General features: G+C 44.0%; 1 protein-coding gene across 1 annotated transcript in view; it reads left to right on the top strand.

Annotated features, from left to right (window-relative positions):
- The window catches only part of SLC37A1 (solute carrier family 37 member 1), a 63,885-nt gene that overhangs the window by 42,503 nt on the left and 5,887 nt on the right, over positions 1–15,495 (top strand). Inside the window, exons 12-18 of the mRNA XM_084647226.1 lie at positions 2,260–2,322; positions 4,997–5,082; positions 5,909–5,957; positions 8,614–8,687; positions 10,339–10,417; positions 11,156–11,253; positions 14,135–14,187. Coding sequence (XP_084503352.1) covers positions 2,260–2,322; positions 4,997–5,082; positions 5,909–5,957; positions 8,614–8,687; positions 10,339–10,417; positions 11,156–11,253; positions 14,135–14,187 — 502 coding nt within the window. The remainder of the gene's footprint in view (positions 1–2,259; positions 2,323–4,996; positions 5,083–5,908; positions 5,958–8,613; positions 8,688–10,338; positions 10,418–11,155; positions 11,254–14,134; positions 14,188–15,495) is intronic.

Raw genomic sequence — 15,495 nt, 5'->3', positions numbered from 1 at the left:
ACCTTCAGATCAGCGGCACTGCTATGGGTACCCGCATGGCCCCACAGTATGCCAACATTTTTATGGCTGATTTAGAACAACGCTTCCTCAGCTCTCGTCCCCTAAAGCCCCTACTCTACTTGCGCTATATTGATGACATCTTCATCATCTGGACCCATGGAAAAGAAGCCCTTGAGGAATTCCACCATGATTTCAACAATTTCCATCCCACCACCAACCTCAGCCTGGTCCAGTCCACACAAGAGATCCACTTCCTGGACACTACAGTGCTAATAAACAATGGTCACATAAACACCACCCTATACCGGAAACCTACTGACCGCTATTCCTACCTGCATGCCTCCAGCTTTCACCCTGACCACACCACACGATCCATCGTCTACAGCCAAGCTCTGCGATACAACCGCATTTGCTCCAACCCCTCAGACAGAGACAAACACCTACAAGATCTCTGTCAAGCTTTCTTACAACTACAATACCCACCTGCAGAAGTAAAGAAACAGATTGATAGAGACAGAAGAGTTCCCAGAAGTTACCTACTACAGGACAGGCCTAACAAAGAAAATAACAGAACGCCACTAGCCGTCACCTTCAGCCCCCAACTAAAACCCCTCCAACGCATTATTAAGGATCTACAACCTATCCTAAAGGATGACCCAACACTCTCACAAATCTTGGGAGACAGGCCAGTCCTTGCCTACAGACAGCCCCGCAACCTGAAGCAAATACTCACCAACAACCACATACCACACAACAGAACCACTAACCCAGGAACTTATCCTTGCAACAAAGCCCGTTGCCAACTGTGCCCACATATCTATTCAGGGGACACCATCACAGGGCCTAATAACATCAGCCACACTATCAGAGGCTCGTTCACCTGCACATCCACCAATGTGATATATGCCATCATGTGCCAGCAATGCCCCTCTGCCATGTACATTGGTCAAACTGGACAGTCTCTACGTAAAAGAATAAATGGACACAAATCAGATGTCAAGAATTATAACATTCATAAACCAGTCGGAGAACACTTCAATCTCTCTGGTCACGCGATCACAGACATGAAGGTCGCTATCTTAAAACAAAAAAACTTCAAATCCAGACTCCAGCGAGAAACTGCTGAATTGGAATTCATTTGCAAATTGGATACTATTAATTTAGGCTTAAATAGAGACTTGGAGTGGCTAAGTCATTATGCAAGGTAGCCTGTTTCCTCTTGTTTTTTCCTACCCCCCCCCCCCCAGATGTTCTGGTTTAACTTGGATTTTAACTTGAAGAGTGGTCAGTTTGGATGAGCTATTACCAGCAGGAGAGTGAGTTTGTGTGTGTATGGGGGTGGGGGGGATGTGAGAACCTGGATTTATGCAGGAAATAGCCCAGCTTGATTGTCATGCACATTGTGTAAAGAGTTGTCACTTTGGATGGGCTATCACCAGCAGGAGAGTGAATTTGTGTGGGGGGGTGGAGGGTGAGAAAACCTGGATTTGTGCTGGAAATCACTTTAGATAAGCTATTACCAGCAGGACAGTGGGGTGGGAATAGGTATTGTTTCATATTCTCTGTGTATATATAAAGCCTGCTGCAGTTTCCACGATATGCATCTGAGGAAGTGAGCTGTAGCTCACGAAAGCTTATGCTCTAATAAATGGGTTAGTCTCTAAGGTGCCACAAGTCCTCCTTTTCTTTTTGCGAATACAGACTAACACGGCTGTTACTCTGAAACCTGACAATATAGCCAATCAGTGATACTGGTCACGTAAGTAAGGGCTTCAGGATTAGGCTCCCTATGTGGCCTTAATTTGTACCAAGCATGTTTCTGAAACAAAGCAGCATTTCTTATTGGGACTTACTAGTAGTCTGATGCTCTGATTATTTTTAAGACTGCTGCTAATGAACCAGAACATTCTTGTGTGCACTCACAAGTTCTACCACTTTAGCTCAAGTGGTATGTGCCCCTCTAGTATGGACACAGTTATATCAGTATACAGGTATTTATACCAGTAAAGCTTATTCCTGTAAATAAGCCATTCTGGGGTAAGGCACCTTTGTACCATTGTAACGGCACCCACACTCAGTTGTACTGGTTGTAACTAGATGGGTAAAGAAAAATCACACCACTAGCTACCATAATTATTCTGGAGCAAAAGCTATCTGTGGACCAGGCTTTACATATGAATCTAAATAAAATGAATACATTTCTCCTAGTTTTGAAGTGAGAGGCTATTCTAATCAGATTTATTCTGCTTTTATTGTCAGAGCATCTTGATGCAAAAAGAGCTGGGGATCTTTCCACATTGTTTGATGTGGGTGGAATCTTTGGTAAGTTTAACACACTATTATTAATCAGACCTAGGTTAGAAAATCTGTAGCACACACAGCTGTTCTGTTTTACTCTTTTAGTAAGAAATTGGGGGTTGGTCTTGCATCCACCAGAAAATGGCAAAATTGGCTCCAGTGGGAGCAGGATGGGGATGGTATAGCCAAATCGTATGTCATGTGACCAGCCTTAGTAGCAGGTCTTGGGGAATGAATCCACAGCCCCTTATGTGATCCTGGTGCAAGAAAGATTGGAGGATCCTAATGTCATAGAAACCTCTGGCCCTGTCCCTTTACCCCTCTCTTCCCCTCTGTCACCACACCTCTACCCCAAAAATGTATCTTGTCCTCACCCTTGCATAGCAGAACTACACCAATTTTGCAGTTCCTCTGCACCCATATGCCACAGAGGGGGTCTCCATGCCAGTTCAGTGGAGGGCAGTGATTGGGGTGAACTGGAGGAGGTTTCACTGGATCCAGAGTTATGTAGATCTAATGGCCCCCAGTACACTGAGCAAGTGACAGAAAGGGGTTGCAGCCACTGCTCTAGCCTGGCCCTGAATTTCACCTTCACTAGTGCTCTCCACTCAGGCTCTGTGCAGGAGAAGTGAATTTCACACCATGCAATTGAAAGCAAGCTTAGGTAGGTGTATCTCCGTGCTAGAGACTATACCAGTGTGGCTGCATGGCTGTAGTTATGGTGGCATAACCCTGTAGTGTAGAGGAACCCTACATGGAAAGAAGGGGTTTTTCCATCACTTTAAGAACACCGCCTCCTGGAACAACAGTAGCTATGATAATACTTAGTCCTGCCATGAGGGCAGGGGACTGAACTAGATGACCTCTCGATGTCCCTTCCAGTCCTGTAATTCTATTATTCTGATTCTATATCAGCTGAAGCATTCTTCCATTGACATAACTGTGTCTACACTGGGGTTATGTCCAGCGGCGTATTAACGCCTAGGCCAACAAGGCCTAGGGCGGCAAATTTATAATAGCAGCCAGAGGCTGCTTCCCCCGGTGCCGGTTCGGGCCCTCCGCCCCTGGCTCCGCCCCAATTCCCCCCCAACTCCACCCCTTCCCCAATCCCCGCCCCAGCCCCACCTGCTCTCCTGACTGCACCGCGTTCCCCCTGTTCCCCCCTCCTTTGCAAAGCTGTTTCCCGCACAAGCACTGGCAGGCGGGGAGAAGCAGGACCCAGTGGCGCGCTCAGGGGAGGAGGTGGAGGCAGAGCAGAGGTGAGGTCAGGGGGGGAAGGGGCGGCAATTATTTCTGGGCCTAGGGGGCGGCAAAACCATTAATCCGCCACTGGTTATTTCAGCATAGCTATGTCAGTCGGATGTGGGCTTGCTCACACTCCTGACCAACATAGCTATGTTGACCTCTTTTAAGTGTAGACCAAGCCAAGTTAGCACCCACAAGAACAGAGATTTTATTCAGCAGTCTAAACACAAATCTCAACTCGGCTGCAAATCCAAGCCACCAACATAGCTACTTGTAGAGTTTGATGGGGACCCAGATGCGTCTGTGCGATACATATAACTGGGCATTTTGCTGTGAGGGCTGCCCTTTGAAAAGAGGTAGGGGGACAGTAGACTATGGAAGAGTTGGGAAAACAAAAGTGCACTTGAAAAATTATTGCAAAAGGGCTATAATAATTGGGTCAAATGCAATAGGAATGAGCACTTCAAAAGTATTTTTCTGTAATTTGGGGGTTATTTCTCCTGCCGTCCACATGCTTAGCAGAATATCGATCCATGGGTCTTTTCTCTCCCTGATGCAGGCTATTTTCTGGGTTTAACGCATTGATGAGAAATGGATTTATTATTATTATTTCATTTTGTATAGCAGGAGCACCCAGGAGCCATAGTCATGAATTTAGAACCTCATTGTGCGAGGCGCTGGACAAACAAAGAACAAAAAAGAGGCCCCTTTCCTAGAGAGCATACCATCTAGGTATAGGACAAGAGGCAACATGAGGAGACAGGCAGACAGGGCAGCACAAGGAGACAAGATGAAATCTCTACTGCATCCTTGCCAGGGTAACCAAAGGATGTATCCAGTATTAACTGAAAGCAGACACAAGGTGGCTTCTGGTGCATCCTACCAAGTGATTTGTGGCTCAGTAAATGTGGGTGACATACCTCTGGATCTTACACTTGAATTTGGATGGGACACAGGGTTTATGATGATGGCTCTTTTGTCATGGTCAGACTATAACATCCTACGTGTTGAGGCTAGGCTTATTCTTCCTCCAGAGGACATGGAGGCCTCAATTCATTGGTTCAACCCCAGAGGCTTGTTTGACGCAGTTGGGTTCCAAAACAGGAGCTGGAAAATGCTGGCGAGCCACTCTACTAATGACACAGCAATACTCTAGATGTCCCCACCAATTACATCATCTTGGGTGTACAGATGACCTCAGAAGGAGCCAATGAGACAGACTACAGTGCCCGTTGCGATTGTCCAGCTCAGTCGAATCATTTGTGGCATAGATGATGATGATAAAGCTACTAACTCAAACTAGATTTTCAGTCCTATGCTTTATGTGTGTTTATAACAGAAGCATACCTTTAGAACAATTACACTGGATTGCTGTAACTTTGGGGAAATATATGTCCAATTATATTGCATAAAATGCTCATCAAATTTATTCTTTAATGTGTCTCTTTTTCAGGTGGCATTTTGGCAGGCATGATATCAGATAGACTGGAAAAAAGGGCTTCAACCTGTGGAATGATGTTACTGCTAGCAGCACCTGCCGTAAGATCTACTCTCCTTATTTTAGTTGTGCCCTTCTGTGCGACTGGGTGAGGCTCTGTGAGCATTTCCATTAGAGATTGCTGTTCTCAGCAGTCTCTGATCATTCACCCCAGGATGAAAGTGGCTCTGAAAAGTCTCTGCACAAGAACCAACACAGAGGTTTGGGCTGGTTTTAATAAATTAAATACGCCATTCTTTGGCACGTCATATGCTACAGAACTCTATGAAAAATTATCACATTCAGCTGGCTTTGACAGCACTCCTTTTACTCAGTTATTCAATTCTGAATCAGAATTGGGCAAGTGATTTGTCTTTTTGATTTCAAACAACCACCAAATAATCAAAATTGCTGAGCTGTTAATGTTAGGAGTCTGGCTGCCACATATGTACATTGTGATTTTTATAGTGTACTTCTACAATGCATACACTCATCTTGCCAGAATCAGCAGAACTCTGTGCTATGTTTAATTTGAAAGTCTGACGGGTTAAAAAATTATGGTCATATTAATTAGCTATCTCTATGAGACCCCTGTGAGACAAGCAGCCGCATGGGGAAATTGACTGTGATTTCCATGCCTGGGGACTCCAGCAGCAAAAATAACAAACAACTTTTCATCACACAGACAACTAGTATTTTTCATGTTGTGACATTAAGATGATTTTTTGTGTGTGTGAAAACCTACAATTCTGTGAAGCGCAGGGGCCTTAACTTGCTCTCACTCAGCTTCAGTGGGAATTTATGCTGGTAAAAGCGTGAAAATAGAATCAAACCTTATTTTTCTGTTTTTTTACTACTTAAATGTTTACCCATTCATATCCATTACAGCTATACATGTTCTCTGCAATCAGTAAAATGGGCCTAGAAGCTACTATAGGTGAGAACTTAAATTACATTCTGCCTGCTTTTAACTGGACTTAGTTTTCTTTTACTTTTGTTCCATTCACACTGATTTTTCTGGGGGAAAAGTCTAGAAACTAATTGTCTGCTTTTCAGAGGTGTTGAACACCGGCGGCTCCCAGTGAAGTCAGTTGGATTTCTGCTTAGCCTCTTTAGAGGCCATGAACCACCCTGAGGAAAAGAGCCAGGGACAGCATTTCAGTAGCACAGTTATTTCATTTCAGGCCGTAGGAAAAATAATTGCATTAGAGTTGGTCGAAACATGGAAAACCTCATTCACAAAAACCTTGGAAAACTCAAAGCCCTTTTTATTTCAGGGATTTCAAAAAGAAATGATATTTTTCCTCCATTCAACATGTTTCATAAAAAAAAAATTCGAAAAACTTTTTGGTTTAAATATGTTTAATTTTTGCTTTTTGAATTTCTCGTCTCCCCCATCCCCATTTTTATCCATTTCACTGCTGGTAAAGGGTGTGGGGGGGAACTGAGAGCCCTCCCCCTCCCCCCAAAAGACAGACAGACGAGCACACAAAACTAAGACATTTTCACCAAAAAAAATTCCAATTTTGAGAAAAGGAGACTATTTGAAGGGGGGGGGGGGGACACCTTTGTTTGACCAGCTCCGAATTGCATCTAGACAGATTGTACCACAAGAGGGGCAGTCTGACAGAATGGGCTGAGGGGAAGGAGGTCTCTCTGTGTGGTTCCCCTTGCAGAGTTTCTCCCCAGCCATTCTGTTGGAGGGGGATGTTCTCTAGGGCTTCCCATCAAACTCCCTGGCCGTGCAGCTGAACTGGAGTCACGCTCCCAGGACCTTCCATTGCCTTGCTGCCCCTGCGATTCCCCACACACACACGCCCTTAAATGTGGGTTCCCTTCCACTTAAGGACTTCTGCTAGAAAGCTAATGCCTCGTCCAAGCTGTGTCACTAGTTCCAGAGACTCTCTGTGGGCCTGGAAGGAGGACGATACCCTAGGAAGGGGAGGATGGTGTCCCTGCCACTCAGGAGGGTGAGAATCATGCACAGAGTGGCTGGAAGTGTGATCTGGGCCATTGCTTGACTTTACAGAAAGGCAGATTAAAAGTAGGAGTAGAGTTCATTGCTCTCAGCCTCAAACACTGATGAATCTGGAGAGCCCTTGTCAGGGGAGGGAGATAAGGAAATCCAAAGACGACAAAATACTCTTGAATTAATGGGAACAGTTTGATCTCCTTTTGGAAGCAGAAAGGAACATAATTACCTTAAAAATCACAACTTCTCTCTGCAAACGTTGTACCTATTATTGTTAGAAGTAACCACTGAAACATCTTAGAAGAAAACCATTTTTTTAAAAGTCTTATCCAGTTTTAGCTTATACATTTGTATGTTGTACAGCAACTTTCACCATTTTCCCTGTTTGCTCAAGTCTTTCAAACACCAGCAGGGAGAGAAAAAGACTAGGGGGAAACAGGAAATATATGTATAAAACCACAAACATTATCCTGGGAACTCAGTGGCCAATTTTATTTTAAATGAAGAACATCTTTGTGAGTTTGCATTTTTAGGGGTCAGGAAAAATATTCCTCAAGTGGATTGGGGACTGAAGCATGCTGATAATGTGTAGAGAATTATTAGGAATTAGGTGGTCAAATATTTCTGTAAGGAAGCTCAAATAGAGGCATGTAATTGTAAGGAGAATGCACCTCTGAGCTGACCCAGTGCCCCAAAATGTACACTGTCGGATAACTCTGTTTAATGGTGTTGGGAGTCCTACTCTCTGGCTCATTGCAGACTAGAATCATTGTTAAAACGATACATCTCTGGGTGCCATAAGCATGACTGAGTTGAGATGGGAGAGAGGGAATTTAATCAAGAAAACCTGATAGAACAGCATGCATCAACGAAAATGCTCTTGCCTCCCTGAGGCCATGATAAGGGGCTTTTCTTTTTGCGTGGTCAGGAAATGAGTGGGGGTGAGGAGTGAGAACCCTGAATAACCAGTGAATAACACTGTTTTTTGTACCTGGAACTGAGAATGCTTGATTCCCTCTTCCAAGTATCAGAAATGGTTAAAGATTCTCTTATAAACTTAAAGGGATGCGATTTTGACCTTTTGTTTGGATAAACTCAGTTTATTTGTGGCCTCCTACCAAATACAAAAGGAGAGGAATTGAAATGTGAAGGCAGTGCTGGTGGTGAGGTTTTATATGTATGGCACAAGCATCCAAAGGCCCAGTTGAGCTTTGGAGCCCCATTGTGGTAGGCCCTGTACAAACCGATAAAGGACTCATCTCCACCCAGAAGGGTTTACAGTCTTAAAAGGCACAAGCAGCTGAAGAGTTGGTGACGGACATAGTCATGTTCTCCACTGTGCTGAAAGCAAACACTCCTTTGTGCTTAAATCTGTCCATTACTATTGAGATGGCTTTTTACCCTTGTTTTCCCTGGTAGCCTTGTTAGCCATTTTGAAGCAAAATTGTACTTGTACAAAATTGTACTTCCCATGAATATACTCTTGTAGTTACATTGCATTTATTAAAGATATGTAGTATGTTGAATGATCAAGGTCTAGATCATCACATGGGGTTGTGATGGAAAATAACATAAATTCTGGAAACTTTGTGTTTACTTTTCTTCATCGAACTTCCAACAGTTATGCTGCTTATCAGTGGAGCCCTGGTGAACGGTCCTTATGCGCTGATCACAACTGCGGTCTCAGCTGACTTGGTGAGTTTGGCTCTTTGTTTTACATTTAGCAGACAGTCCTGCTCATTTGCCTTCATTTGCGGGGGAAAGCCTGGTTTCTGTGACGAGTAGTAAATGTGTGTAAAGCATTGAGGGCTCAATTCTGTGTAGTACAGATGTAGTGTGTGTGTGTGGGTTGTACTTTTGTGTACAAGGTAAAGAGTAATGAGCAGGATGGGGAGCATTAAAGAACTCAACCCTGCATTAATACAGATGAGTGGCCTCCAAATTACTCCTGCCTCGTAAGGAGATCAAAGAGGGGCTCTCTTAGATAAACACTTAAGTGTGATCCTCAGAACGCACATTAAGGCCATGTCTCTTTAGATTGTCATTTGCCACCCACATCCTGCACTTTTTTTACCCTGCACCTTTGAGAGTAAGGGATCAGGTGTGCAATGGGCTGGAGACTTCTCTCCATTAGGTGTGGAGGACACTACCGGTTGCTTGCCCTTCCTTTTGCTCATGTTAGCCTCTGCTCACCCATATACTGCACCCCAGTCAGCCTGTGTGCCCTGCTGCCCTGCCACACTAGGCCCTGCAGGCTTGTGGTCTGACTGCAGCACATGCTCCATGAAAACATTGCCCGGGTACCTTTTCTTCAATTTTGCTTTTTCAATGCTAGGTAAATGTATTGCTTTGAAAGGTGCTGGATGGTGAGAGCCCTACAGAGTGAGGTCCTTCACCAGCAGAATAGGTACAGGAAAGGCAGCAGAATTTAAATCCACACCCCACCTCAGCATTCCTCCTGTGCCTCCTTAGTGATCAAAAGGGAGCTGTAGGGTTGAGAGAGAGCTCCCCCTTCAGGTCCATTCAGTCAATAGTCTCATTGCTGTGACTGGCAGCTAGACTGTAGGATCTTGTCACGTAGACACCTGCCCTCTGGGAGCTGGATGGAAACTGCCAACTGATTTTCTCGTATGTCACTGAACAACCATCTGACACTAATGACTTTAGGTGACTGGTGACCTAGACTGAATTCTCCTCAGTGCCCTAAGTAAATGAAAGGCTCTGTCTTCTTAACAATCCTCTGAGCCATTTAAGTCTCCTATATACCAAGTTATAAAATTGTTCCTATGATCATTAGTTTTGCTCTGCAGTCCTATTGAATAACTGGCCTAATGAAAATGGCCTTCACAATTACTTCCTTTTGGTGCCTTTTGACTCAATAACCTGCTGAGTGGGCCTTGATATGGCTTTTATCATTGATACTCTAGCTTTGTTAGTGTTCTTGTCCAATTAGTGATTCTCTTCTGTTCTGCAGAGCTTTCTGATATCAACAGTGGCTGTACTGACAGACCACTATGCAGTTTCAGCGAAAAATTGTGGGCTTGAAGTGCAGCCCATTCTGCCTGAACACCTTGCATGCAGAATAGAAAGGGTTATTTATAAAGAACATCATTAAAGTAGATTGGTCATGGGCGATTTTTTTTTATTTTTATTTTTTTTAGGCAATGATAAAAGGGTCTTGTCCATAGCTATTTAAGGCTACTTGGTAAAGTTCATGCTAACATGTATTTGTCCATTATTTCATGATATGTTTTTCTATGGGAAAGGCCAGGAGCATGAGGCAGATGCATGGCCATTTCCCAGGCTCATCTGTAAATGGTTCTGAATGGAATATTTGTCACGATAGGGTACCCATAAAAGTCTGAAAGGAAATGCAAGAGCCCTGTCCACAGTTACGGCTATCATCGATGGAACAGGTTCTGTAGGTAAGCTATTGTTTGGAAGCTGCCGGCCTTATCTGCAGGAGGCTTTCTGTGGCTCTAGGTGCTAAAGAATTACAATTTAGTTCTGCTCTGAAAGCGGACTAAAGCTGGCATCAAGGAGTTCCATGTCTGTGTCTCAATGATTTGCACATCACATGTGCGCAGTTTGCATTTAAAAAGATGGCTCCCTCCCTCCCGCCCCAAACTGTCAGTGCTACAAAATCAACTCAGGCTCTTTGTCAAGCTGGATTCTCTCCATGTCACACCTGGCTAGTACTCAGCATCACTTTGGGAGTGGGTCATGGGCAAAGATGGCTTTAGGCCTCCTTTCTACTTCCCCAGGCTTGGTGGTGGTGGGCTGGCCCCCAGCACAAATTAGAACAGTATACGCCATGGGGCTGTTCTGGACACCTGATCAAGGATGCCTTGGTTATGCCCTCTGCACCAGCAGTGGTGAGGGAGGCAGAGATTCACCGTGATAGACCTACACAATCTGCAGATGTCTCTAACCAAGGGGAATCATCCACTGGCCATCTGGCTACACCAGTGTTATGGCAGCTTTGCAGCCATATATACTGTCTATAAACTTTATGGATCCTCTTACAAATGTGTGCCAAAATGGGTTTGCTTTTATGAAGGTTGAAACTGAGTAAAATATCCAAACACGGAATATCTTGTCATTGGAACTAGTAATGTTTCCATCTCAGAATTTTAACATGTCATATCACTATTTTATTTTAGGTGCTGCTTTAGGGCCTCTGTTAGCTGGTCTCATCTCTCCCTCTGGTTGGAATAATGTATTTTACATGCTAATGGTGGCAGATGCATTTGCCTTACTAGTAAGTGTAAATAAAACATTTAGTGCCAGATTTCTTTCTTAAAAAGCCCTTCATGTTAAAATGGAAATTTCCTCACGTCATTGTGATTTGTATATTCTATTATTGAGTGGGAAGTTTCCATTCATATTGTAGAGCTATTTTTGTTTGTTTTTATTTAAAGAGCTAAGATGAGCATTTTGAAATTCTTGTTGAACTTTCAAAAAGAAAAGGAGGACTTGGGGCACCTTAGAGACTAACCCATTTATTTGAGCATAAGCTTTCGTGAGCTACAGCTCACTTCATCGGATGCATCTGATGAAGTGAGCTGTAGCTCACGAAAGCTCATGCTCAAATAAATGGGTTAGTCTCTAAGGTGCCCCAAGTCCTCCTTTTCTTTTTGCGAATACAGACTGACACGGCTGCTACTCTGAAACCTGTTGAACTTTGAAGCCAGAGAGCCGCTTAGCTTCACTGGGTGATATCTGTATGCAGTAGCTCACCAAAGGGATTGCTGCAAATGTAGTTGGAAGCACAAATTTTTCTCTTTAAAGGCAGCACTGAAGCAGAAACACCAATTTACTAAGATAGTAACACATTTGGCTGCACTGCCACAGAACCAGTATCACATGGAAATGCAACTGAATGCGTCACATATTCCAATTGGATGTCCATCGTGTCTTTCTCCTATTTGACATAAAAGTGTAATGGCTGGGATCATCTGAAAAGAGGCTGGTTTTGACTTGTCCTATTTTATCTTATCGAGGCAGGTTGTCTTCTGTGGTGTTTAAGGCAAAAGATAAGGGGTCAGGAGATCTGTGGACTAATTACTTGCTGGTGTAACTCTATTAAATTCAGTGGTTTTACAGCAGCAGAAAATATAGTCTCTAGGTTCTGTTTCTAATTTTGTCACAGACTTCCTGAATGCCCTTCGTCAAATCTCTTAACTTCTTTGTGCCTCTGGTTTGCCCCTCTGCCAAGGGAGGATGGCAATACTGACCCACCTCAGAGAGGATTAGGGAAGCTTCATTTATTAATCCTTTGTAAAGTGCTTTGGTATCACTTGATGGAATGCGGTAACAGAAGGGCTAAATTTTTGTTAGACTCTTCAGAATCAGGCCCCATCTCTCCTGTCTGATCTGCAAGGACAGTCCGATATGCCATACAGTTCCATTGAATTCAGTCACGTACATGCAGGGAAGGTAGGGCGACCAGACGTCCCGATATTAGGGGCTGTCTTAAAAAGCAACTGCTTTCATGTTGCTATGGACTGGCACAAGATCCAATTCTTTTGAAGGAGCTGAATGTCCCTTTCCATCATAGATGACAGAACCCAGCAAGTGGGAAGCAGATGTTTCCAAGTGAATGAATGTGTGTTTATAAATGATTGCATAGCTTCTTTACTCAGCCATTACTGGTACTGCAAGGATTTCTAGTAGCCAGTGGGTAAAGTCCTTGTCAAGGCGATAAATCCAGCTGTTGGAACCTTCCCCCCTCACCCCCAATATAACAAATAGCACTTTTAAGATCTATATTTTAAACTGATTTTTTTTCAAAAGTGCATGAGGGAATTAGGCCCTTGAATTCCAATGGGAATTAGGTGTGTAAAGGGGGAATAGGTGCCTTGGAAAATCACAGCCTTCACTTCTAAAAATAGTTGTAACTGGTTCACACTGATATTAGACAGAAAACATGGAAGACTGACATTTTCTTAGCATGGGTTTTTCATCAAACATCATCTGTAAGATCACTCTTCTGTTCCCTCTTAATGGACGACTGTATTAATCGGTATACCTATGACAATAAGTATAAAGGGCCTGATCCTGCAGTCAGTAATGGACCTGAGTAAGTTTAATTGCTTACAGGATTAGACCCAAATGTGTGGCCATGTCTACACTACCCGCTGGATCGGTGGGTAGTGATCAATCTATCGGGGATCGATTTATCGCGTCTAGTGTAGACGCGATAAATCGATCCCCAATTGCTCTGCCGTCGACTCCGGAACTCCGCCAGGGCGAGAGGCAGAAGCGGAGTCGACGGGGGAGCGGCAGCCGTCGATCCCACGCCGCGAGGATGCGAAGTAAGTGATTCTAAGTCAATCTAAGATACCTCGACTTCAGCTACGCTATTTTCGTAGCTGAAGTTGCGTATCTTAGATCAATCCCCTCCCTCCCCCCCAGTGTAGACCAGGCCATAGTCTCAGAGCAACGGTGGTATAAGAGTTACCATTTTTCCTGCAGTCTTGGGCTCCCTCTGCTGGTCTCGTCAGAGTCTTGCTGGTACAATAATTAAATAGTTATTGTTAGAACTGGTAAAAAATGGAGAGGCAGGGAGGACAATCACCATGAATTTCACTCCTTTTCATCCCACAGATTTAGAAGTGGAACAATTTTTTTGTCTGAAATAGTTATCCCAAATGTTTGGAAATTGGAGGCAGAGGTGTTGGGTGGGATGGGGGTTTTCTCCAGTTTTCCCCTTCCCCTCTGCCCCACTTTGCCACGGAAAAGGTAGGCAGAAGCGGGGGGGGGAAGAGGTTTGCAGGGAGAGGGAGAGGAAAAAACCATTTGAAAAAACAATGGGTTTTGTTTTTTCAATTTTGTCACAATGTGGGGTGGGACTGCAAAAATGTCCTAATTTGAAAAATGTCCATCAGCTCCAGTCCTTGCATAACCTCTGGATCCTTGGTGATTCAGAGAAAGACTTTGATTTAGCTCCTCTCACATGAGTGGTGCAAATTCATCTTCCAACCATTGACTGAACATGTGCGAATATAATGGGTTTCCATTCAGCTGAACTGGGATAACATTAAATGAAGAATTCAGAATTGCAGTATGCATTTGACACTGAAAACTTAGGTGAGTGGTTCACCTGTCTAGATTTTTAACCCAGATTTGTTTTTGTACAGTTCTTACTCCGTCTTATACGAAAAGAACTCCAGTGTAAGATGGACCAGACCTTGTAAGTCTTTCTTGTGTTTTTCTATATGATGATTAAATGTTTTCATAAGTCATTCTTGGCCTCTCCACCTTTGTGCTCCTTCTCCTTGCAGAAATCACGGATTCTTTGTTTATGTGCATGTACCTTAATCTGCCGGTTTTCTCTGCATTGTAAAGAGTAACCTCTTTTTCTTTAAATCATGAAACTCTTTCTTCAGAACTATTTTTTAAAACAGTAGAGAAAATTGAGTTCTCTGTCACGTTCTCTGTACGTTTTCTCCAAAGGTTGGGGCCCTCTTAATTTTTCACTCTTGAGTGTGAAACTTGGCAATATGAGGTTTTTGGTTGGTTGGGGGGTGGATTATTTTAATAGTTCAAATTGTACTTTTTTTCAGAAGTTGGCAGGAAGGAAGGGTGACTCTGATTTCAAACCAGAGTAAACCCAGAGAAGTTACACTCATTTTACTTTGTATAACTCCACTGATTTAGTGGAAGGCTATGTCTACACTACGAAATTAGGTTGAATTTATAGAAGTCAGTTTTGTAGAAAGCGTTTTTATACAGTCGATTGTGTGCGTCCACAGTACCGAGGCAACCGTCGACTTCCCACAGTTCCCGCAGTCTCTGCCGCCCATTTGAATACTGCGTAGAAATCCCAATGCTTGATGGGGCAAAAACATTTTCACAGGTGGTTTTGGGTACGTATTGTTAGCCGCCCCCCCCCTTCCCTCCCTCCGTGAAAGCAACGTCAGACAATCGTTTCACACCTTTTTTCCTGGGTACCCGTGTAGACGCCATACCACAGCAAGCATGGAGTCCGCTCAGCTCACCGTCACCATATGTCTCCTGGGTGCTGGCAGACACGGTACTGCATTGCTACACAGCCGCAGCTCTTTGCCTTTTGGCAGCAGACAGTGCAGTATGACTGGTAGCCATCGTCACCATACTCCAAGGTGCTCTTTTAGCTGACCTTGGTAAGGCCGGTCAGGGGCGCCGGGGCAAACATGGGGTTGACTCAGCCAGGTCATTTCCCTTTTAAGTTTTGTCTCATGGCGATTCAGTCCTGCCGGCAGTCATATTGCAATGTACTGTACAGTCGTACTGTAATGAGCACTCCGGAGACGATGGCCAGCAGTCATACTGCACCGTCTTCTGCCGAGCACCCAGGAGATGACGATGGCCAGCAGTTGTACTGCACCGTCTGCTGCCAGCAAGATGTATAAAGATAGATGAGGTGGATCAAAACAAGAAATAGACCAGATTTGTTTTGTATTCATTTTCTCCCCCCTTCCTCCCTCCCTCCGTGAAATCAACAGCCTGTTAAACCCAG

Source organism: Lepidochelys olivacea (assembly GCF_965140295.1).
Source record: "Lepidochelys olivacea isolate rLepOli2 genome assembly, chromosome: 1".
Taxonomy (NCBI): Eukaryota; Metazoa; Chordata; order Testudines; family Cheloniidae; genus Lepidochelys; species Lepidochelys olivacea.
This window is presented reverse-complemented; position numbering and strand designations above follow the sequence as displayed.